At 33.2% G+C, this 26,928-nt stretch overlaps 2 protein-coding genes across 2 annotated transcripts in view; one reads left to right on the top strand and one right to left on the bottom strand.

Moving 5' to 3' along the window:
- Nucleotides 1-1,000: 1,000 nt before the first annotated feature.
- Nucleotides 1,001-2,960, top strand: Dip-C (dipeptidase C). Its single transcript, XM_065507210.1, has 2 exons — nucleotides 1,001-1,262; nucleotides 1,330-2,960. The coding sequence occupies exon 2, from the start codon at nucleotides 1,340-1,342 to the stop codon at nucleotides 2,777-2,779; it is 1,440 nt and encodes a 479-aa protein (XP_065363282.1). The 5' UTR covers nucleotides 1,001-1,262; nucleotides 1,330-1,339; the 3' UTR covers nucleotides 2,780-2,960.
- Nucleotides 2,961-4,997: 2,037 nt separating this feature from the next.
- The window catches only part of l(1)G0007 (ATP-dependent RNA helicase l(1)G0007), a 70,607-nt gene continuing 48,676 nt past the window's right edge, over nucleotides 4,998-26,928 (bottom strand). The window contains exons 3-5 of the mRNA XM_065508902.1: nucleotides 6,081-6,993; nucleotides 5,821-5,962; nucleotides 4,998-5,711 (exon numbers count right to left, since the gene is read on the bottom strand). Of these exons, the coding sequence (XP_065364974.1) occupies nucleotides 5,114-5,711; nucleotides 5,821-5,962; nucleotides 6,081-6,993 (1,653 nt within the window). The 3' untranslated portion in view covers nucleotides 4,998-5,113. The remainder of the gene's footprint in view (nucleotides 5,712-5,820; nucleotides 5,963-6,080; nucleotides 6,994-26,928) is intronic.

The following is a 26,928-nucleotide window of genomic DNA, read 5'->3' as shown; positions in this document are numbered from 1 at the left end:
GTAAAATTTTAAATCTTTATGTCTCTTGGCGGCATCTAGGTTTTAATTTTAGACTCATACTATCTTTTGGAAATTTTCTTAGAATTTTGTGTAGATTCCAATTTTGCTATACGCCTGTTACATTATTTCTCACCCGAATAAATTGACCCACCCTAATGTATATCCTCTTAACAATTCCATAAAACCATTCAGCTTGAATTAATTGGTTGCCTTAATTCTTTAGTACTCCAAACGTATTGAATTCATTCCATTAATAATTCATTATTTATAGAATTAACTCCTTATTGAATCATTCAAGTTATCGTTAATTTAAATCCATTACAAAATAGCTTAATAAAATATGTTGAATTTGAAATTTCAAATTTATTAAAAACTAGCTTATGGTAGAAGAAGCCATAGGGGGAAATCTTCCAACAACGATATTGTTACAATACATTAAAGAGACAGACGTTATTAATTGTTTTTCTAAAGTATTTTTTGTGCCAACTTTTTTAGTTTTTGTTATTCAAAAAATATATTAGAATATCAATAATAGTGCAGAAAAATGAATAATAATTTTTTTGATAACTTAATTGAAAGTGTTAAAATAAATTATATAAATGTACAAAACTTCTCCTGGGTCTCATTTGCCAGATGCCTGGTGGTGTAGCTTAGCCCAGTATTGTTATGTAGTAGCCGAATACAACACATCATCGATGAATGTCGCGATCAGTTACAAGATATTTACTTATACCCTTATAAACCACAAAAAAATGTCCGGAATACATTGTATTCATTTTATTTTTTTTATAAAAACCTTTACCATTTTTTTTACTTTACTACTATCGGGACAGTATCTTTGGTTATATTTGATATTTAAAAATATATTTCCGTTAAATACCAAACTGAGAAATTTCTCAAATTTCGAACCCTGCTCATTTTCTAATGATAACAATATTATGATATGGTAGCACCAAACCGCAATGATAACAAAAACAAAATAATAAACAAAAACAAAAAATAAATAACGAAAAAAGAAACTACAGAATTTGTTATCTAAAAGAAAAATACAACCCACTTTACCGCATATTTAATTAAAATAAATTTTATTACTGCAAAGAATTAGTAACCAGTTGCAATTTGGACGACGACAAAGCGAGTTGATTAGAAAACGTTGGAAGCGAGCAGCTAAAAACGATTAGAGCAAAAGAAAATTGAGAACAATAAACTTTGATTTTCGATTGTTCGTGAGGTTCAAGATAAAAATTTTAATAAACAACAAAGTAAGTATTAGAAACAATTGGTATAAACACAAAGGCTTGTAAATTATAATGTACGTTCCGTTTTAAGCTCCTTAAAAATGGCTACTTTTCAAATGGGTCCTCAAACTCATGCCGTTCCAATGGCATTGTTTCGCAAAAATCGTCAAAAGGTGTGTGCCGCTCTAAGAGAAAGTAGTGCAGTGGAAAAGGGATCGTTTGTTTTATTGGAGGGTGGCAAAGATGTCAGTTTTAATGACACCGATACCAACTATCATTTCCGCCAAGAATCCTATTTCCAGTACTTATTTGGCGTCAAGGAACCCGACTGTTTTGGTGTTTTGAATGTTGAGAGTGGAGAATCTGTATTGTTTGTACCCCGTCTTCCCGAGGATTATGCCACCTGGATGGGTCGTTTGTTGAGTTTAGAGGAATTCAAGTGCATGTATGAAGTTGATCGTGTTCTGTATGTCGATGAGCTGAATTCATTCTTTGAAAAAGCTGCTCCAAAATTGATTTTAACTTTGAGCGGTGTCAATTCCGACAGTGGTCTCCGTTCTAAGCCTGCTTCTTTCGAGGGCATAGAGAAATTTGTTGTCAATTGTGACATTTTACATCCCATTGTTGCTGAATGCCGTGTCATCAAGTCAGCCGAGGAAATCGAGGTGTTGCGTTATGTAGCCAAGGTATCTTCAGATGCTCACATTAAAGTCATGCAATTTATGCGTCCCGGACGCAGTGAATATGAGGGTGAATCTGTATTTTTACATCATTCATATTCTGTTGGTGGTTGCCGTCACACCTCCTACACTTGCATCTGTGGTAGTGGTGTTAATTCTGCTGTTTTGCATTATGGCCATGCTGCTGCTCCCAATGACAAGGCTGTCAAGGATGGCGATATGTGTCTCTTTGATATGGGTGCCAATTATTGTGGTTATGCCGCCGACATCACTTGCAGTTTTCCAGCCAATGGTAAATTTAACGAAGATCAAAAATTCATTTACAATTCCGTCTTGGCTGCCCGTAATGCAGTGCTCAAGGAAGCCAAAGATGGTGTTTCCTGGGTAGATATGCATCGTTTGTCTTGCCGTGTATTATTGCAACATCTTAAGGAGGGTGGCATGTTGCAGGGAGATGTTGAAGAAATGCTGGCTGCCGGTTTGGCTGGCACTTTCCAACCTCATGGCCTGGGCCATTTGATTGGTCTCGATGTCCACGATGTGGGCGGTTATTTGCCCGATCAACCAGCCCGCCCCTCTGAGCCCTGGATTAGCAAGTTGCGTTTCGCTCGCGTTCTTCAGGATGGCATGTATGTCACCGTTGAGCCTGGCTGTTACTTTGTGGACATTTTGATGGACAAAGCCTTGGCTGATCCTAAACTCAATAAATTCATTGTTAAAGATGTCTTTGAACGTTTCCGTTTGTTTGGCGGTGTACGCATAGAAGATGATGTTCTCATTACCAAAACTGGCAATGAGAATTTCGCCATTGTGCCACGTACCGTTGAAGAAATTGAAAAGTGTATGTCTGAACGTAACTGAGGTGGAGATCGAAAGTTCTACCTACTTCCAAACAATTTATTGTTAGATTATGAGAAAGTTAACGATGTGTGTACGCAATTGAAACGTGTATATAATCATTATAAGTATATTATATTTTGTTGATATTTATATAAAATATTTTGAAAAAAAAAGAATTTATTATGGCTTACAATTTTGATAACCATTTGTGTATATTTATTTGGAATGAATCTATAAATTATAAAGATTAGATTGTAAACAGATTTAAGGCAGCAACACACACCATATTGATCTAAATTGTAGAATATTGATTTTTTTTAGATACAACATGGAAATGACGTCTTTTCGCGACTACGATTAATAGTTTTGTCATGCATTTATTGGAATTATATACAAGCTTTGGCATTGTTTAGTTTTTAATATTAATCTACATAGGGTATTTTTTGTATCCACAGTGGTATTATTTTAAACGGCTATGAATTGTACTGGCAAATATAGCATATTTTTAGGCATTTTCAAAATAATATTATTGACTATAAACTGAACGTCTTAATGAAGTCATGACGACGTATTTCAATTCAAAAGGAAACATTTTCAAATTACAATGAATTTAACATACAAACTGTAACTTTGATCCCAGTATTTATGTAAAACTATACAAGTTGTTCCAATTTTTAATAAATCGTAATATAATTACTTTTTCAATTTAATGACCATCAAATTTATATCGGAGCAAAAATTTAAAAAATAAAATTTTATTTTATAGAAAAAAGTCGACTGTGATAAAATGCGACTGGTAGACTGCAATAGATTTTAGTCACTTGATTTTCTATATTTTAAAATGAAAACAAAATTATTCATTTTTATCAAATTTTATGATTTTTGCATTTTTCTCCGTTATTTGTGGACGGATTTAGCTGGAATCCCTTATTAACCCCAACTCGACATGCTGAATCCGAAAATGACCTCCAAATTCAGATCCGAGTAAAATTTTAAAAAATAAATTTTACTTTAATGAAAAAAGGCGACTGCATTAAATGCGCCTAGAAGACTGCAATAGATTTTAGTCAGTTGATTTTCTATATTTTAAAATGAAAACAAAATTATTAATTTTTCCCCAATTTTATGTTTTTTGAATTTTTCTCCGTTATTTCGCTGAATCCCTTATTAACCCCAACACAATATGCGGAATCCGAAAATGACCTTCAAATTTAGATCGGAGCAAAATTTTAAAAAATAAAATATTTTATAGAAAAAAGTCGACTGTGATATAAAAAAATAATTGATTTGATTTTTTTATATCTAACAATGAAAACAAAATTATTCATTTTTCCAAAATTGTATGTTTTTTTGTATTTTTCTCCGTTATTTGTGGGCGGATTTGGCTGGAATCCCCTATTGACCCCAACTCGACACGCTGAATCCGAAAATGACCTTCAAATTTAGATCGGAGCAAAATATTAAAAAATAAAATTTTATTTTATAGAAAAAAGTCTACTGTGCATTAATTGCGCCTAGAAGGCTGCAATAAAATTCTAGTCAATTATTTTTCTACATCTTAAATTGAAAACAAACTTATGCATCTTCAGTTTTATATTTTTTGAATTTTTCTTCGTTATTTGAGGTCGGATTTGCCCAATTTTGCAGTCTTTATAAAATGTTGTTGTTCCAACACAAAAGTGTCAGGGAATTGATTCATTTCCAATGCATGTTCCCCAGTTAGCTCGTTCGAAAGTAAAAGTATTTTGATCTTCATAGAGAGCATTTCATACAATATGTATTGATTTTTGGAGATTTCCTCACCAAAGCAGACATAAGTAATATGACTCGTATGTTTTAGAAATTTTGTTGTTAAAAACCTGCAATAAAATACAAATAAATTAAAATACTTTCAAGACAAAAAGCTAATAAAATTATTAGCTGTCCAAATTGCCTAAAATCTTCTGATTTAACCTACAAACTTACATCGATTTGCTAGCAACTTTAATTAATCAGTTCATCTCAATAATAGATTACCAAACTTCCTTATTCAATAACTGGCTGGATTTGAAACCTGAAATTGTATGCATATATACATAATTCTAAGAAAATTAAATTTTTTTAGACATTGATAAACATTTGAAATTGATCATTACTAGTCAGATTTACAGTTTGTAGTTAGTTGGAAATAATCAAAAAACCAACCAATTAAAAACCTTTATAATTTCCGTCCAATATTTAAACATGTACTACAAAATAATCAAAATGTATTTTTATCTTTATTCCTAAAAGCAGAAATAATACAATTCATTTTTTAATTATTTTCATTTTTACTAAAGCTACTCAAAACAAAAAATCCAAAAGCGGCCATTTAATCTATAATCCAATACGTCCCGGTGTACGTCGTGGTGTTGTGACACCCGGTGTAGCAATCTCTTGTTTATTGGCCAATTGCTCTTCTCTTTGGGCCGCCTTTATTTTACGTTCTTCGATTTCCTCCTGGGCCAAACGCATTTGTGTCTCCATTTCCTTGAGATGTTCAGCAGCCTGTTTCTTTTTCTCACGACCACTGCGTCCCGTTTCCTTTACCGAAAAGAACATAGGACCCAATTCGGCTAACCAGTAGCCATCAACAGCTGTGGCACATTGCATGTACTCTTTGGCTGTCATTACCAGTTCATGGTACACCACGTAGTCGGGGGTGGTGCCCAGACCATATAAAGCCGACGTGGGATGTAAATGACATGGCATGCCGGTACGCAAATTAACATATTCCCCGATACCCTTTAGACGAGCCGCCTGATAGAAATAGGCAGAACAGATACATTTGCGTATAATGTCCCAATCGGTGCCGCATGATTTCACATTTAGTTTTTGCTGTATCATAATGTCTTTGAGTTGTTGGCGTACTTCGCGCACTTTACGCATGGCCTTGACATGTATGAAATGTTCATTGCACCAGTTTGAACCATAGCTGTGGGGGGAGGGGGTTTAAAACATGAAAATACAAATAGAAAGATGGTTAGAAATATGTATGTAAGTGTTTTCTGTTATTTGCTTTTACTATTGTTTGTTAGACTTACTTGTTTTGTTTCCATTGCAGATAGACATTGAGATAGGTTAAATGGTCCGATTCAGGTACTTGAAACTTTTCTCGTACACCATCTGCTTCCTCTTCGCGACCTTTTGGACGGTAGAATATTGAAGGCACCGAAAGCATGGAAACTGAAATGATTTAGATATTAAATTAAAATTGGCAATTAAAAGTTGATTAGAAAATGGACTTTAGATTTAGACAAATCTTAGGAAATTTGTTTCATTCTTATATATTTATCTCACTTACCTATGATCAAAACTTCCGCACTACATTCCATTTGACACGACACAATCAACATTTGACACTGCGGTGGATCCAAGGGAAACTCAGCCATTTGTCTGCCCAATGGTGTCAAAGCACCCGTATGATCCAAAGCACCCAAAATCCACAATTGATACAACGAATTCAAAATATTATCTTGAGGAGGTGGGTCCATAAAGTGAAACTGCAATAAATCAACAACGCCCAATGATTTCAACAGCAACACTGTATTGGCCAAATTGGTACGTTGAATTTCAGGAACTGTCAGGGCCAACAAGTCTTCCTTATACTGACGTTGAGTATACAAACGATAGGCCTGGCCGGGTCCAGTACGACCGGCACGACCAGAACGCTGATTGGCATTGGCTTGGGAAATGGGATAAATTTGCAAAGCATCCATACCAATGCGAGGATTATACACTTTCAGTTTACAATAGCCCGAATCAATAACATAAATAATACCATCCACTGTGAGAGAGGTTTCCGCAATATTGGTGGCCACCACACATTTGCGCAAACCTTCGGGGGATTTTTGGAAAATTTTCGCTTGTAAATCGGAGGGCAGCTGAGAGTAAATGGGCAGTATAGACAATTGGGGAGCATTTTCAATTTCTACCAGTCGTTCAGCCAACACTTCACACGTCACCTCAATATCCTCTTGACCCGGCATAAAGATCAGCATATCACCCTCATTCGGTGTCAAATGGATTTGCAGAGCCTGCTTAACGGACGCCTCAACATAATCTTCACAAGTATTTTTGCTAAACATAACATCGACGGGAAATGTTCGGCCGGGTATGGTAAATGTGGGTACATTACCAAAGAAGGTGGCAAATTTTGTGGAATCCATTGTAGCTGATGTAACAATAAGTTTTAAATCACGACGTCTGGCCACAATCTGTAAAAGGAAAAAAAGAGATATAAACATTAGTACAACTATAATTTTAAGTAATTGAATCATAAAATAACCGTAACTCTTAGTACAGGGGGCAATTAGGTCAAGGAAATTCATTCATTTCATTTTATAAAGTCGTTTCACATGTTTTATTAAATATCCTGTTTAAGAGTATGTAGTTGCTCTTCAAGAAACATGGTTCTCTGCTCTTAAATTATTTAATAACATTTCACCACGTTGTCAAAAAACGAAAATAATTTTTCCTGTCTGCATTTTTGTTTTTGAATCATCAGTAGCTCTAATTTGTATTCAATAGTTTACTTATTACTAAATATTTTCTAAAATAAATTGTTTATATTATAAAACGCTTTTAATTAAATACTATTCCTTTCCATCTGTATAAGATAAATTCTCTTATTTTATAATTGAACTACAGCACATTTTTTAAGAGAACTCTTACTGCCAATTATTTCCATGCCAATGAACCTCAACAATTTATTAATATCCCGCCTAAAATGTGTTTTGTCTAAGAGCAATCTCTTATGCAACTCTTTCGTTATTTCAAATACATTTTCAACATTTCAAAGATACATTTTGTAAATCTGATTTTATATAAATTTTCTCTTCATTTGAAGGCTTAGTTATTATCCTGTTTTTGTGTTTTAATGTGTTCAACTCTTTCGTTATCTCAAATACAATTTCAACACTTCAAAGATACATTTTCTAATAAAGGTGATTTTATATACATTTTCTCTTCTTAGTTTTTATCCTGTTTTTGCAAATTGTAAAACTTAATGATATCCTTCTTGAAGCAAAAAACTATCTCTGTTAAATATACAATTAATAAATCAACAGTTTAAGAAATTATACAAAAAATTGTGAGAAAACTCAACATTTGGGAGGAAGACCTCGTAAAAGTTAAGATAATTTAATATCAAGAGAGTTAAAGAAATTCCCCGGAAGGTTATCAATAATCTAGAATTAGAAATTTGTTGTCGTTGGGCAAATGAGGCTGGGGTTGTCTGCTCGTACAATTTGCCAATGAACATTTAAACTGCTCACGACAAAAATGGAATACTGTTCCCTTTTCGGATGAATCCAAATTTAATTTAAAAGGCAGTGATGGGATAACATTTGTAAACTTACCAAGGGAAAGAGACTGGACCCCAGTACACAAATAAGACTGTCAAGTTTGGCAGTGTCAATAATGTGGTGTGGGCTGTTTTTCAAAGTAAGTTATCGATCCAATTCATGTCATAAAGATATTATGACCTAGTTTAAAGATTCCAGCACACCAATGACCCGAAATTCAACTCTATTGTTGCAACCTAGGGGTTACAATTCAATGAGGTACCTGTTTTTAAGTAGCCCCAATTCCATAGAAAAACTATGGGAATTTATAGATGGCCAAATACTCAAAATTATACCGAAGAGAGCTTTATCAGTTGATGTTATATGAGAATTACAAACTATTTCAAAGGAGACAATTGATTGTTTAATTGATTCAATGCAACGTCGCTGTGAAGCAGTATTAAAAATGGACTATCCAACAAAATTCTGAGTCACTAAAAAAATGAAATCTAAGTATCCATTGTTTTCTATCGGTGTATGAAGCATTTGTACAGCATTAGCATTAGCTATGATCTTTTCCCAGAACGAATCAAGCCAATATCGGATACTCTGTTCCAAAATGAAGCGTATCGCAGAGAGAGCGTTCTGCATCGATTGAAACAAATAGTAGTTGAACGGGTCGAGGTCTGGACCATAAAGCGGTTGAGGTATTGCAACATGTGGCCGAGCGGAATATTACGATTTCATGTCTGGCCGCATATTCTTGGCGTTTTTCGGCAAATGCTCGCTTCAAACGAATCAGTTGCGCTCGGTACAGGATCCCTGTGATGGTCTGGTCAGATTGAAGCAGCTCATAATATATAGGACCCTTTAGCTCCCACCAAATAGAGAGAATTACCTAAGCGTCATGGATATTTGGCTGGTTGGCCGGGCTTCACATACAATATCTTACTCTTCGGGTTATCGTAATGGATCCATTTTTCATCGCAAGTAATGATTCTGTGCAAAAATGATTTTCTTTAAAGAGTTCAAGCAGCATTTCAGACACACAAAATTGTCTTTCAAGGTATCTAGCCTTCAATTTGTATGGCACAGAATTTCCCTGCTTTTGAATTAATCGTGCTGCTTGCAAAGTTTTGAAATTTGCTGATTGAGTAGCTTCCAATGATTTTTTAAGGTCTTGTTGAGTTTGACAACAATCTTCATGGAGTAATTCCTCCAATTATTGGTCTTTAAACTTTTTTGGCTGGCCTGGGCGATATTTGTCTTCCGTGTCAAAATCACCACTTCTGAACCGCACAAACCATCTATCGCACATTGAAACCAATGGAACACATTCACCACAAACTTTGGCGAGCAATCGGTGTGCTTCAGAGTCACTTTTTTTTTTCAAATTAAAGATGTGAAGCAAAATTTCCGAGCATATGACTATTTGTTGGTACTAAATTCGACATTTTCGAAGTAAAACAAACTTAGTTTCCCACAAATATTTATAGGCTATAAAAATTACCATAGTGTAATGACTCTAATTTATGTTTGATTTAATCTTTAAGTTACAAACCGTGATTACAATTGATTAATGAAAAACCTAATTTTTCTCTAAAGAAAATAGGACAGATTCTGATCACTGTTCTCTAAAGAAAATTAGTCAGATTTTGACAACTTTTATATAAAGAAAATTAATCAGATTCTGTCAACTTTTTTCTAAAGAAAATCAGTCAGTTCTTGATCACTTTTCTCTAAAGAAACTCAGTCAGATTCTGACAACCTTTCTCTAATTTATGTTGGATTTAATCTGTAAATTAGAAACTGTGCGTACAGATATCAAATTAATGAAAAATCGCTTGTAAGTTTCATAGTTTTAAATTTTAAACTCTTTAATAATGAGGTGATATATTAATAGATTTTTCGAAACACAAATAAAATGTATATTAATGAAAAACTAAAAAAAAATTAAATTTTCTTAAGAATTTGTTTGGTATTAATTAAATATTTGGAAAATTTTCCATTGCATTGTAAAGCACTGTATGTGTCACTGTAAATTGAAAGATTTATTTGAAATATGACAGCAGTTTATTTGCAGATGGCTCATAATTGTTTGATTAGAAGATTATACATAATTTCACTAATATTCAGATAATTGTTGTGAAAATAATAACATTCTAATAACATTAAAAAAATCTCAAGAATTCTGTTACCCCATAGTTCTTATTATAATAATAGATTATGTCATATTTTAAAAGAGTTTTAAATTATGCATCATATCCACAATTTAAAAAAAAAAAACTCACCAAAAATATCCTCTTAAAACAATCTTAAAAGTTAATATTACTCGTTAGTTTTTATGTTGTTTCCTGTTTCTCTTTAAAAAATTATTTTGTTTAGTCTTTTTCCAAAAATATAAGCATGAAAATGCTATCAAGCTGTTCGTTAGAAAATAACTTTGGAGAATTTGTTTGTGCTTTATATTATAATCTCCGTGTTTTATAGAGTCCTGATTTAAAAATTTAATTTCTTAACAATAATGTCCTTTTAATAGTACATTCTCTTACAAAAAAAATCATATTTACATATGTATTTATTCGTAGATAAATAACATCACGTTTTTTAAAGAGCTGTAAATAATTACACCACATGTTAAAAGAGACTCAACAATTAGTATATGTTGCTCTCTCTCTCTTAATATTTATCTTCCATTTTGGTTGTTGATTATTTTGTTTTTTATTTGTTCTTCAATAATGTTACACATTGAAAACAAACAAACAAATCTACATACGGGTTAGTCGGCACGTAGGCATGTATTAGTGTTGTATTATTATTGTTTTGTTTTTGTTGTACTTATGTTCATTTTGTCCCTCAATGACAGTACAACAATAAAAAAATATATTATGGAAGAAAATAAGGTGGTAATTTAATGAAGGAATGATTATGTATTTTTAAACTGAATTGAAAAAAATAATACCTACACACATTTGTTATAATTTAAGAATATCAACTCATTTAATTTAGAATATCTCTGTTGGGTGCTGATATTTAAATTAAGACAAATGATTAATAAATTGAATTCATACAGGAGAATTTGGGTGCGTATGAAATGCATGTGTAACGAGTTCAAAATTTGGTACATGTCATGTCCTCTAAAACGGTCCTTTAGAAGCAACGATTGTTAAAAATAATTTACGAATTTAACGAAAATGTATTATATTTAAAGACGAAAATAAATATTAAATAGCTCTTTAAACAACAATAAAATTGTCATACTAACGATGATTAATAACAATCGTAAACTTATTTCTAATCGCCCAACCACACGTATCATAAACTGAAAATCTCTAGAAACATTTATCTCTAGATAAGAACTATTTTAAACGTGTTTAAAGACAAATTGCAATGAAATTTCGTGACACACAATAACTTGTTAAAGGTCGAATAAATGAATAATGATCTGGGGTAACAAGTTGTTCCCGGTATTATTATGATAAAACACATATAGGATGATAAGATATTTTAGCAAATGATAATTTGCTTTAAATGACCAAAGAACGAACGTAAAGGAAAATTTACCAAAGGAGACTTTATGATAACTGGCATAATATAGTTTATAATTGAAACGTGATAATGTGATATTAATATACAATCTTAAACAATAAAAAAACGTTTTGTATTGCAAACAATAACAATATGATGAAATAAAATTGTTACACGTTTCTTTGGCAATAATATGAGACTTGTTATCATGTGATAGTTTAAGTAAATAGACTCTGTAAACTTTTCTCTGAAGGAAATTGGTCAGATTCTGAAAACTTTTCTCTCAACTTTTCTCTGAAGAGAAGGTGTAAAATTCTCACAATTTTTCTCTAAAGACAAGGTGTCAGCTTCTGAAAGCTTTTCTCTAAAGAAAATCAGTAAGATTCTGACAACTTTGATCCAAAAAAAATCAGTCAGATTCGGACAACTTTTCTCTAAAGAAAATCTATCAGATTCTGTCAACTTTTCTCTAAAGAAAATAAGTCTGATTCTGACAACTTTTCTGTAAAGAAAATCATTGAGATTCTGACAACTTTTCTCTTAAGAAAATTAGTCTGATTCTGACAACTTTTCTCTAAAGAAAATTAGTCAGATTCTGACTTTTCTCTAAAGCAAATCTATCAGATTCTGTCAACTTTTCTCTAAAGAAAATTAGTCAGAAAATTAGAAGAAAATCTATCAGATTCTGTCAACTTTTCTCTAAAGAAAATCATTGAGATTCTGACAACTTTTCTCTAAAGAAAATTAGTCTGATTCTGACAACTTTTCTCTAAAGAAAATCTATCAGATTCTGTCAACTTTTCTCTAAAGAAAATCAGTCAGATTCTGACAATGTTTCTCTAAAGAAAATCATTGAGATTCTGACAACTTTTCTCTAAAGAAAATTAGTCTGATTCTGACAACTTTTCTCTAAACAAAATCTATCAGATTCTATCAACTTTTCTCTGAAGAGAAGGTGTAAAATTCTAAAAGTTTTTCATTAAAGAGAAGGTGTCAGCTTCTGACAACTTTTCTCTAAAGAAAATCAGCCGGATTCTGACAATGTTTCTCTAAAGAAAATCATTCAGATTCTGACAACTTTTCTCTAAAGAAAATCAGTTAGATTCTGACAACTTTTCTCTGAAAAAAAGGTGTAAGAATTTTAAAATTTTTCTATAAAGAGAAGGTGTCAGCTTCTGACAACTTTACTCTAAAGAAAATCAGTCAGATTCTGACAACTTTTCTCTAAAGAAAATCAGTCAGATTCGGACAACTTTTCTCTTTTTATAATTTTTCTAAAGAAAATCAGTCAGATTCTGATAACTTTTCTCTAATGAAAAGCAGTCAAATTCTGACAACTTTTCTCTAAAGAAAATCAGTCAGATTCTGACAACTTTTCTCTGAAAAGAAGGTGTAAGATTGTTCCAATCTAAAGAGAAGGTGTCAGATTCTGACAACTTTTCTCCAAAGAGAAGGTGTCAAATTCTTAAAATTTGTCTATAAATATAAGGTGTCAGATTCTGAGAACTTTTCTCTAAAAAGCAGATGTCAGATTCCGACAACTTTTCTCTAAAATGGAGGTGTCAGATTCTGAATTTTTGGATTCTAAGAAGTCATTATTATCTTCAGCTATTAAGCTCCAATTCATTTAATCAATTTTGATTCTATTATTGTCTTAATCACTTCAATCCTAGTTGATGTCTGATTTCCATTAAAAATTGTTTATAAAACAACAACAAAAAAATAAATTCAATCTAAATAATGTTGGTAAGGTCACAGTGTGACCAAGACATTAGAAAACTATGAACACAATTTTCTTTATTTAATATTTTTTTTGTTTTGTTTTTATATTACACATTTCTATGTACTCTTCAGATTCGAATATGAAAATACCGAACAAAAAAAATAAAATCATTGGGAATTAAGCCAAAAAATTCTGATAATTTTGTTGACTACAAAGTATTTATTATATCAAAATTGTTCACATTTTTAGCTTTGATATGCTGCAATCAAATTCTGTCTTTTATTCCTCATTTTGTTAAAAATATTTTCAGTAAAGCCAGGGAAATGAATTTTGTATTTTTTTGTTGTTGTGTTTTTGTAAAGAAATAATTAATTTTTGGTATTTCCTCCATTTGTAAAATGTTTTAAGTGAACTGACATACTTGCATAATAAATTAAGTATAAAACAATTAAATTTATATAGTAAATATTAAATAAAATAAAATAAATTTTTAAATTAATATTTATATTTATGAGTTGCCTACATTCCAGCCTACGACAAAGAAAAATCTAAATAAAGATTAACATTAATTTTGTGCGTGTCTTTTTTGGATTTGCAACAAAAAAAGGTTGAATTTATACATTTGTAATTGGCGCCACAAATTTGTAAATGGAGGACTAAGACTTGCCTTGGAGTTGTATTTATGTACATATATTTTATGAGAAAAAGTCATCGGATACAATCAGAGCTCAAGACTCAAATTAATATTTAACTGAATAATATATTATTTGTTCAAGCTGATCTGTCAGATATGTGATAATGAGGAATTATCACAGTTTGGTGGTTGTCTTAACTTATGTCACAGGAAGGTTGAAAATTCTGTCAACTTTTCCCCAAAGAGAAGGTGTCAGATTCTGACAACTAAGGAATTTCTACAATAATCAGTGGTGTCGTGGATAGTTGTGAAGAGGCAGTTGGCTTAACTTTTCATCTCCGCTGTATTTAAATTTTGTTTTATAGATATTTTATTTTTGCGTTCAGATAAGCCATAAATATTTAAAATATTTTATTTGTTTACGTTAAAAAGTAATTTTGTTTATTTTATTTATTAACAACAAAAAACAAAATAAACTTGTAAACATTGTCTGACAGAAGGACAAACATTATAAATAATAAATTACACGATTCTCTCATATTGTAGTTAAATAAAATACTTATTACAAAATCATAGTTTTTCTCTTTAACAAACAAAAATATACCTTAATGCAGACATACTCTTTATGGTGAATTTGTATTATTTACTTCGAAAAATAAAGAGAATTCGTAGCCATATGTAGTAGATGTTTGTGTGTTGGTTGGTAAATAAATAAGTAAGGTACAATAAATGGGAAATTGTGTGTACATATGTGGATTTTTTTGTCAAATACAGGGTCATGCTAGAAATGTTATAGTTTGACAAATAGAATCTACGAGCAAAGTGAGAGGTTCTTTAAAAATCTTCAATCTTAGATGTAAATCGCTTCATAATTTTAACATTCCGACCTTCAGGTTAATATTTGCAGAAAACTTTTCTAAGAATTGTATGATTTTTTATTGTTAAATTTTGCTCTTAACTGAACGGGCAACACTGCTCCCACCAACAGTCATCTGTCAGTTGACTCCTTTCAAATTGATAGCAGACTACCTCGTAACTTGAGAAGAAACTGGAAAAAATTGAATTTCCTCTGCTCATTAAGCATTATTTTTTGCGGAAAAAACGATCACTCAAATCAAGGCTTAGCTTTATAAATACTATGGGAACTCTGAACCATCAATTTCAATGGTAGAAAAGTAGTTTACTGAATTTCGTTGTACGGAATATGCTGAACGTTCTGTCCGCCCATTTGAGGTCTCTACACACGAAAAAAATCACGATATGGTGTTGGCCGATCGGAGATTGAAAATTCAAGAGATTGTGGAAGCCATAGGCATCCCATATGGCTCAGTGGTTTAAATTTTGAATGATCACTTGGGTATGAGAAAGCTTTCCGCAGATGGCTGCCGCGTTTGCTTACAATCATGTGCACAAAAGGGTACCCACATGTGAAGTTTCCATGGCAGAAATTCACGATTTAGGCTACGAAATGCTCTCTCTTCCGCCCTATTCTCCGGATGACTATTTCAAAACCTGAAGAAATATTTCGGCGGAAAGAGGAGGATGCTCAAGCTCACAATAGAACCAATCCGAGTTCATTATAAAGCTTATAATACGCTCCAATTCAATGACGGATGGATTTATTCGTGACATCACCAACGCTACTGATCCGATAGAAAAAAGTGTTACGATTTCTCTTCGCTCTCAATTCTACAGTTTATAGCTATTATAGCTACATGGACATCATCAAAATAATATTTGAGTTCCTATATATTGGGTTTTGCCATTGCGTTAAACATGAATGAACTGAAATTCATGGAAGGAATATTACACATGGAGGTGGAATTAGTGGAACATCAATATATAGAACTGCATGGTATCTTTTATGCAATGTCGAAAGCAACCCATTTTGACAAGGCCACACCACTCGTCAGATGCAGTGTCAATACTGTAGCTGTGAGATATCTCAGTAGGTCATTAAGTTCGGACACAGCTACCTCACCAAGATTGATCAGTGTGTAGTTGCCCAGAAATCGTTTCCTCTTTTTCCATATCCTTACAGCTACGACAATGGTCGTTAAAAGGGAGTCCAAGGAGACGTGCTACCCTAGTGTCCAGTGCCCCGTTAGTACTACCACCAACCTTGATATATTCCTTCTATTACAGGTTATATGTTGAATAGTTCGTTTTTCGTTAAATGAGGGCCACATTACCTTGGCTACCCTACATATATCTAAGTTGAGCCATATGTGCTACCCTAGTGTCCAGTGCCCCGTTAGTACTACCACCAACCTTGATATATTCCTTCTATTACAGGTTATATGTTGAATAGTTCGTTTTTCGTTAAATGAGGACAACATTACCCTGGCTACCCTACATGTATATAAGTTGCGCCATCTGTTCTCAGCCTTTGTAAGAAAGTGTCTGAGGATAATACTTTTAATAGTCCCCAGTGGAATTGCTACTGAAACCGCATTGAAGATATCCAAAGAAGTTCCCATTCTGGCTAATTCGCATGTCTGCTCATTGCCATAGTAGTCTGTCTCCGTGCGCAGGGACCCAAACTAGGGTAATGTCCGATAGACGACCTTGCCTCGACAGAGCATTCTTACATTGCCTGACTAAAGAAGATAAAGTTGTATTGGCATTCAGTGAGAGAAGTGCCGCCTGACTGTCGACAAAAACACCAATATTTCCGCGAGAATTATGATCAAGTGGGGTGGCGGCATGGTGTAGCTCCCGACCTCTCCATCCCCTGGAAAAGAAATTAACATCATGGCAAAGGTTAGGCAGTCCGACACCCTCTGGGAAAAAGGTAGGAATCAGATGATTATCAAGGTTCCCGACCACAACACCAAATACACAGAGGGCGTTGTTTCTAGGCAACGACAGATGGCAGCCCCATTATCCTAGATCAGCTACAGCAGACCAATAATCTACTTAGCTGGAACAACAACCGATTGACAAAACTGATGCAAGGCAATAATAACTACAGACTAGATGTCATGGCAACATCGTATATGTATCCTAGGACCCGCCACAGCAGACCAATCTTAGCTGGAACAACGACCGTTTAACGAAACTGATACAAAATAACAATAGACTGGATCTAATGGCAACATCGTACACATGTAGATACTCCAATAACAAGGACACTGCAATCTTACATGGAAAATACGCGAAAAACAACTGCAACAAACCGTATAAGATGGAAATGCTTTGTGGATGCCAAATGCTCCCAATAAAAAAATATGATCAAGTAGCTGTCAATATCGCAAAATTTTCAGCCGGAAAAACACTACATTCATTTGGAAGACGATATGAGATGCCTATCACAAGTTCGTTGCAGAAAACACCAGAACCAACACCACAGCTCATTTTAGAACCGTCTGCATATATATTGGTATCATATTCGTACACGACATTACCCATACACCACTAAGGCCTGGAACACCCTATCAAAATCTATATACAGTCAGCGTCTAAAGAAAGTGTACAACTTGTTTTTACATTTAAAACATTTTATTTACATATTAAAAAAGTATTTCTTCTCCAGTTGTAGTATATTTAACAACACATTTAATTGTTCTCTTGCAATATATAAACAAAAAACTAAACTAGTTCAACTGCAACAAAAACAGTAACAACAAAACCAAAAATACTCCATTTTTAACGCGTCAAAAGAAAGTGTACAGTTTAGGGAAATTAGAAGTAAAAACGTGTTTAGTATTTTATTTGACATCTTTTGGGTTTTAAAACAGTTTCAAGCCTCCTTGGCATTGTTTCTACCAATTTTGATGTCACCGATGTTGGTATGTTGAACCACTCTTCCTGCAGGATTTCGTGTAGAGAGTCATTGCTGGTAATATTTCATTTTCTGATCTGTATGTCCAAATGCTACCACAGATGTTCAATGAAATTAATGTTCGGTGACTATGGGGGTTGTTCCAGTTGTTTCGGTGTATGATACAACAGCCATTCTTTAACAAGTTAAGAAGTATGCTTCGGATAGTTGTCCTGTTGGAAGATCCAGGTTCGGTCTAGATTTAATTTTCTAATGATGGGTTCCATATTTTCTATAAGAATGTTTAGGTAATCGGTTTTGCTCATCAAACTATCAATAAAAATGAGTTTTCCCATGCCACTTGCCGCCATACACCCCCACACCATTAACTAACCACCACCATGCTTTACGGTGGATAGTACATTTTTTGGTCGAACTCTTGATTTTTGCTTCTCCAAATTTTACTTCTTTTTTTACTTCCGAAAATCTCAAACTTGCTTTCGTCCGTAAACATCACATTATTCCAAAACAATTTTCTTGGTTTTTATACCTGTTTGCGAATTCTCGAAGTCGCTCTTTATTTCGTTTGGAAATGTGGGGTTATTCTCTCGGAACTCCACCATATAGATCATTTGGGTGTAGCGCTCGGCGAACCGTACTGTTACTAACTCCCACTCCAGACGAATTTGTTAATTCTTCGCATAATTTTACTGCACTTACTGTGAATACTTTCTTCACTGCTCTCACAATCGATCGTATTTCAAGGTTGTTAAGGCGTTTTGGTGTTCCGGCACGTTGCTGATCTTCTAAAATTCAAAATTTTTTTGTTTGTCTATAATTTTTTTTACAGTATTATGGCTTCTTCCTATTATAGAGGAGATTTCACGTGACGATTTGCCTTCATTTTTAAATTTTATGACTTACTTTATTGTTTCAATTGCAGTTTGTTTTCCCATTTTGGTTTTAAAGTTCTCGCGATCAAACAAGAAAAGCTACTATCTTAAAATCTCATGAGACTAGCAGCAAGATCCACAAAAAATTATAATCTAGGCAAAAATAAAGAATAACAATATATTTTTTTATGTAGCTAGAAAAATCTTATTGCAATTCTAAATGTGTACACTTTTTTCTGACGCGTTAAAAATGGAGTATTTTTGGTTTTGTTGTTACTGTTTTTGTTGCAGTTGAAATAGTTTAGTTTTTTGTTTATATATTGCAAGAGAACAATTAAGTGTTTTGTTAAATATACTAGAACTGGAGAAAAAATTGTTTTTTAATATGTAAATAAAACGTTTTAAATGTAAAAACAAGTTGTACACTTTCTTTTGACGCTGACTGTATGGAGTAATTTAGTACGAAGGTTGGTAAACGATCGAAGGCAGTAGACCCAGAATTCCCACATGACCATATGTTCTCGATCTCCAACATCCGCATGCGTGAAGTCTTGCTACGCTGCAGCCAGAGGTGGCCATTTTATGAAGGTCTATTGAAACAAGGTGCAGTTCAGTGCACCAGTTATGCCAATGCAGGCTGATATCTGGACTTTATATAGTTGGTCTACAACATAGTTCTTTCTAGTTGCAGTCCACCATACAAGAGATCCATAAGTAATAATTGGACGTACTATCAGCCCAATTATGAAAAAAATTCCCCGGGAGTTTTTTCCCTTTTCGGTTTTTTAACATAGAATTTGAATAGGAAAAAATGAGAAAACGGAAAAAACTCCCGGTGAATTTTTTTTTTCCATCTATTTAACTATTTTGGGACTAAGTCCCCATTTTATACCAAACATCTTACGGCAGGTGTAATAGGCAACCGTTGCCCTCTTAATCCTGTGTTGAGTATTTAACAGTGGACGTAATATCGCTAATAACATCCGCAAACAATCCTGATACCACATCGTCCGCATAAGCGACAACTTTTATAGCTTTTTTGTCTAGTTCAAAGAGAATCCCGTTAATAACGATAAGCCATAGTAGTGGCGAGATCACACCTCAACTACGAGGATAAGTCACTTACAATAAATCTTAAATCTTACTATCCTCCCAATTACCTACATATTTCCTTGTATTGGCATGTTTCTTTTTATACCCAAAAAACTTCAAACACCCTGTATATATGTCAATATCATGTAGGCCATTTAATATTAAACATTCATTTCAAAAAAATGTTATTGCAACTGCTATAAAAGTATTTTTAAAATACGTAATTTACACACACCCACTAACTCTCAAATACACTCAACAAAAAATATAAAGATAAATTACCAATATTTCAATTAGAAGTAAAATAGCAATAAAATAAGACGCAAAAACACTAACAACAATGGAAAAAAGGGGTGTGTGGCGAATTTTGTTATTTTGTTTACATATATACGAACAAGCCCCAAAATATATCGAAATTACTCTTTATTTAACACATACTCTGTTAAAATATATACATACATGTCTATGGATTTACTTATAAAAATCTCAAAATAAGAGATAAAAGATAAAAGAGAAGAAGGGAAGAAAACAAAACTAAACTAAAAAATAACATAAACAAATCAAACATGCTAATTTTTTTTACTTCGTTTTGCACGATTTTGTTTACTTTTATTACGTTATTATTATTGTTAATTACTCTTGCTTGTTTTCTTTTTTTAAGATAATAAAGAAAAATGTATGTTAATAATAAAATGACAGATATCTTTGGGAATTTAAATCGAAAAGAAGAAGACAAAAAAAAACAACTGAAAAGGAATATTTAAACTGGCGCATGTTTAAACTTTATGAGTAAAACAATCATCATCTTTCCAAGAGGTGAATAACATCGAAGTAATGTCGCGAAAATAATAAACAAAAAGTAACGAAAAAAAAACATTATTGTTGTTTTTTTTTATTTACAACCCATACTTAAAAGTATAAAGCAAAACAAAAAACTTGTGACTGACTCTCTTTTCTGTTGGCTTTGGTTGGGTCTATCGCTAGCGTTTGTTTTGTTTTGTATTTTTATTACTGTCTGTCTAATATCAACTTAAAAGCTGTTGATGCATTTTATTTTTGAAAACGTAGAAACAAGAAATGGCATTGCCAGATGGCAATAATGAAATTGAGGTAAACAACTTGTGTAGTCGGGTAACATGATTTGAAAGTTAATGAACTGAGAATTAGTTGATGTTCTAATGAATTTTAAGACTTTCAAGGTGGATTAACTTCACAACCAAAGATTCGCAGTGTTGGTATCGTTTAAAAGTTTCCTTATTTAATCGGAACACGCTCCATTTTAGAATAGAAAAAAATACATGATATGAAGAAACTCCAATGATCCAAAAGAGTGGGATAAGAAACTGACATGTAAATTATACAGAGATCTTGCACTGCACGGTAGTAAACAGGGCAATGACAAATACGAAGAATTTTATTAATTTTTTTATATAAGCAGTTTGACGACCTCAACAATGAGAGTATTGTTTGGAATGTCAAACTCCATAACCTATAAAAATGTAATGAATTTGATCGAATTTGCCTGATTTTCCACTGCCACCATCTTGTATAAATTCGCCTTGATAGGAAGTGGTAGAGTATATGTATACTGGTCATTAAAAACAAAATTTGTCCACTATGTACCATTGTCGCTAGATTTCCGACTTTAATTGTGATCATTGTTCGTCCGAAATCGGTTGATGTTTCAGAAAATGTAATACCTTCAAAATCCCCTTTAAATACTGATGAATATGGAAGATTTTTTGGATATTGACACCTTCCAAGAGCTCTGGCATCACTATTATCCACGAAACATTTACTCCAACAAATGAAACGAGTAAAAATTATTGTGTTGTACTCGTCCTGAGTACAAGTTACAACCAGTTGTGAGTAAATATGTACGTTTTAATACAAATTGTATATACATACATATGTACAAACTTACATACACAAAAAAAAAAACAAAAATAATTTGAATTTTATTTTATTTTGTTTTTGCATTTGTATTTATTATTTATTTTATGCATAAGCTATACAGTGTAGCAAATAAGTTTGAGGAATTTACAAAAAAAAAGAAAAACGTTTATGAATTCATTTATTGAACAATTGAAAGATTCATAAACATTTTTATACCCTTCACCTTCGTGAGAAGGGTATATATGTATAAGTTTGTCATTCCGTTTGTAATTTCCACAATATAATTTTCCGACCCTATAAAGAATATATGTATATTCTGGATCCTTATAGATAGCGGAGTCGATTAAGCCATGTCCGTCTGTCTGTTTAAATCAATTTTCTGAAGACCCCAGATATCTTCGGGATCCAAATCTTAAATAATTCTGTCAGACATGCTTTCGAGAATTTTCCTATTTAAATTCAGCAAAATCGGTCCACAAATGGCTGAGATATGAGGAAAAAACCAGGACAACCTCGATTATTGACCTATATCTGGATTACTAAGTCATTAATATAGACAATATGGATATCTAATGATAGATATTTCAAAGACCTTTGCAACGACGTATATAAGACCATAGTAAGTTGGACCTACAATACGTCAAACACGGAAAAAATATTTTGTAACCCGAATTTTTTTTCCACCAAAAAAAAAATTAAAAAACAAAAAATATTAATATAATAGCAATTGGAAAAAAAATAACTTAAAAAATTTTAACTTATTATTTTAACTCGTTGATATCATGTAAGGACTATAATAATTAACTGATTGTAAGTACTTACAGAAGTCGTTATTAGTAATAATGGAGAGAGAAATCAGGTACAGATGACGGTTGGTTTGTGTGGTTGGCGGAGGCCTTCGACACTATCAGCACCCCACTCTCTTCCAGGAAATCATGCAGTCCACAACAACATGAAGAAATGGGTTGTAAACCTGCCCGTCGGTCGTAGAGTTAAACAAGGTATACCTAAGGTAGAAGTGCTGTATCCACTCCTATTTAACTACTAAATCTCTCAAGTGATCTCGTATGCGCACAGCTGCAGTATTATGGCTACGGGTCACAGTATTGAGGTGAATGGTTATTTGGGATACACAACTTCTTCACTGCGAGTAATCTGCAACTATCACCAACGAAGTCTTAGGCAACACTCTTCACCACCTGGACAAATGATGTAAAGCTCAATATTGGCGCTGTAATTGATAGTGTCCAAATTTCGGTTGTGAACCACTCAAAGGGTTTTTTGGGTCACCTTTGAAAGCCTTTTTACCTTACCACCGCAGCTCATGCTACTAGACGATGTGGTCAGCTTCGTTGAGTGACAGCCAGTGGAGAAATATTCAATGCTACCAAATTTCGGCTGTGAACCATCCACAGATTTTAGGGGTCTCCTTTGAAAGCCTATTTACGTTAGCACCACAGCTCATGCGACTGTAATCACGCACAAATTCCGAAGTAGAAACAAGGTTCTCCAAACGCTATTGGCAGCACATGGAGCATGGATAAAGAAACCTTTTTCTTTTTAAGTACCTACAAGACAATGTGGTCAGCTTCGTTGAGTAACAGCCTATGAGAAATATTTAATGCTACCGAAATAACCTCAAAACAGCATATATACGAGTAAACGGAGGTTCTTCCAGTAAAGGAACTAATGTTGTCGAAACAGTTCCTCTTGAGATGTCATCGGAAGAGTCAGATTCAACATCACACCGCTGGAGTCTACCCTGAGGCGTGTCAGAACAAACCTTCATGTATATTAGGAGAAGATACAAAGGTATATACAGGCAGCTTTGGAGAATTTTTATCAATACCGCGGTTGCAGGACCCCGCATGAATGTCGAACATAGTACCAACGGAGAAAATCCTGCCACGGAAAATAAGAGTAGTTCTGGCACAACTGAGAACGGTATGGAGTTGTCCCGCATAGACTAAGCTGTCCCAAATTTATGTTCAGCTTATGGTCAGGGTCCCAATGATTCCGCATACATATTTGGTTTCATTTTCACAAAAATTGTCTAGCCCTTTCAGTGACTCTTGCTTTTTATTACTGCTTCACAGAGACGATGCGTTGAACAAATTAAAGAGTCAATCGACTCCTTTCAAATATTTTGACATTCCTTTATAAGCGCATATAATAATGCTTCCTTCGTGTTAAATTTTGAGTCCGTATTTTGAAGTGACTAGCGATTGGATAGTCACTACAAAACACATACCTCACTGCGTTGTAACCACTTGGTTACAACAGTAGAAGTGAGGTTGGGGTCATTCTCGTGATGGAATCTTCAAACTAGGTCATAATATCTATATATAAAACCAAGGACAGCCTCATTTAACCTGCGGATAACAGATCGAGAACTAATTTCTAATTTTAGATTATTGATAACCTCCCGGGGAGTCATTTTTGGAAATTTCTTGCTATTAAATTACTTTAACTTGGAGTAGTTTTACGAGGTCTGAGAAGTAATCAATCCACCTTGGACCTAGCTGAATGCATACACTTTTGTGAGACATTGTATATATTTCTACCATTGTTATCATGTGCTCCACCAGTTGTTGTTTTTATTTATTTTTTCTTTCTTTGCTGTTTTTTACTTTGCAAAAAAATCTAAAAATAGATTTTGCTTTTATTGTTGTGCCCACCATAAAACGACCGACAGACATTCAAAATGTATTTTTCATGTAGCCAACTGTAAGATTAGAAAATTAACTTTGCTTTTCGTATTTTATTTTATTTTTTTTTTTTTAATTTATAGTTGATTTAACAGATACAAGCCAATGAGCAGGAGGGGGTGATAGAGTGAGATTTGCACATACATATTTCAAGACTTATGTACATTTTCCAACAACTCAGGAACAGTACGGTGCTGGCATATTGTTGTTAGATATTTACAGAGTGGTGCAAATAGAAGTATATTTTTAAAAAAATATTGTAACAAAATTAAATATCAATTGCTATTTGAAAGATTTATTAGAAAGAACAATCATTCCCATTATGTATTGAAAATAATTTCCCCAATCATTTAGGCACTAAGTCAAGTAATCGAGCTATAAGCTTTCTTAGCCTCGAAGCTAAGATTTGACCTACATATACCATTTTTATGGGGCGTCTTTTAAGATCTATACTATGCGTATAATACAGAAATAATCTAGAATATTATCAGAATCTTCCTTAAGGTAGAGATAAACCTCTAACTCAAGAATTTATCGATATTTGGATCACCCTTTATTGGCATGCCAACGAGTGCAATTGCACTTGTCTAAAATGTATTTAATATTCCGATTTCAACATGATGCCACTCAATATGGCGCCCATATAATGTGTGTATTAATATTTTCGTGTTGTATGGATGGCGGTGACAGTTTTTAGATGTTTATCATAAATGTAATAAAATTAACTATTTTTTTTTGTTGTTTATATTGTTTTTTATCTCAACTAAATTTTGAGAAGACCTTGAGTGATTAGTTTTACTAGCAAGACGAACAAATAAATTTAACTGTTTAAAAAATTTAACGACGACGTCACATGGTATATAATGACGAAATATTCTGAGTTGATAACCATGTTGTTTGTCATATAACTTAAGAAAACATATCGAAGATCGGTGGTGACGAATCTCATACACCTTTACCAACTCAAACATGCTTATAAAATATGACTTTTACCTCTTCCAGGATATTCACAATACATGAATCATGTATTGATGTATCACCTACATTTTTAACAACCAAAAATATCACAATTCATTGAAGTAAAAATAGAGAATATGAATCACTTTTAATCTTAATCTTTTAGTTCTAATCATATAAGAATAAACGTATCATATTTAGCCTATTTGAAGTTTTTACTGACGTTGTTATAAAAGATACATATATCAACAAATATACCCCTAAATAAGGGGTAGGCTAAAACTTTATAACATTAACATTTATAATAATCTAATCATATAGTTTGTAATTCAGGCTGTTGAAAATCTAATCATTTGTTTTGGTAGTAATACTAAGTAACTAAAGTTTTGAAATTTAAATTGTGTGAAATTCCAACAAATTAAAGTATTGACAACATATTCGAAAACTGTTTTCAAACATTCCTTAACGAGTTCTTCATTTTAGTTAATTTATTTTTAATTTATTACAATCAAAATTAAATCTTCAACCTGTTAACTCCTAGATCAATAGCGGTACTACAAATTCAGGAAATAAATGCCTACATAATAATTATGTTACTTTCTTTGCAAAGGAAAGGAAAGGTGAAAGGTGGAGAAAATCTTTTTATTTGAAAACTCTGTAATTGCGCGTTATGTTTGTCTGGTGGTGAGTAGGCGCATTATTCATGCTATTTCATAGCCATTATTTATTTTAATTCGGCGGCGTTTCAATACCGTCGAAGGAAGGCGCTGTGATAAATACTAGTTATTAGTAAACTATTGGGTGCATGACTTAAAAATGGAGGATATTTTGAAATGTTTAGCTTTAAATTGAAACATTTGCACAATATGAATTTATTCAAAGTAAAAGCCATTGTTAGCTATGAAATTTTCCCATCCTTCTGACAACATATGTATGAATTCCGAGCCAAAAGAACTGCTCATCTTTTGAGGCCAAGAACGAATCAAGCCAATATCGGATACTATGTTCCAAAGTTAAGCGTGTCCCAGAGATAGCGTTCTGCATCGATCGAACAAATAGTAGTAGGATGGAGCAAGGCCTGGACTATAAGACGGGTGAGGAAAACTTCCCCACCACTTCTTTCTAAATAGTTTTTAACAGGTATTGGAACGTATGGACAAACGTTGTCATGATGGAATATCACGGTTTCATGACTGGTCTCATATTCTGGGCGATTTCCGGCCAATTTTTGCTTCAAACGAATCAGTTTCGTGTGGTGCAGGTTTCCTTTGGTGGTCATAATAGATAAGACTCTCTGGCTTCCATCAAATACAGATAATTCCCTTAGCGCCATGGATATTTGGCTTTCGATTCGGCTGGTTGGTCGGGCTTCACATACAATCTCTTACGCTTCGGGTTATTGTAATTGATACATTTTACATCGCAACTAATGATTCGGTTCAAAAAAGACTTTCGTCTTTCAAGGGTTCTCAGCATAAATTAGTATGGTACCAAATTTCTATGCTTTTGACGATTCCTGCTGTTCGCAAACGTTTTGAAATTGCTGCTTGAGTAGCTGCCAATAATTTTGCAAGCTCTTGTTGAGTATTGCAACATTCTTCATGGTATTCAAAGTTTTGGGGCTGGACTGGGCGATCTTTGTCTTCCATGTCAAAATCACCACTTCTGAACCG

Source organism: Calliphora vicina, chromosome 4, assembly GCF_958450345.1.
Source record: "Calliphora vicina chromosome 4, idCalVici1.1, whole genome shotgun sequence".
NCBI classification, from domain to species: domain Eukaryota; kingdom Metazoa; phylum Arthropoda; class Insecta; order Diptera; family Calliphoridae; genus Calliphora; species Calliphora vicina.
This window is presented reverse-complemented; position numbering and strand designations above follow the sequence as displayed.

Coding starts and splice junctions, on each gene's coding strand:
- Dip-C (XM_065507210.1), top strand. CDS start 1,340: ATGGCTACTTTTCAAATGGGTCCTCAAACTCATGCCGTTCCAATGGCA.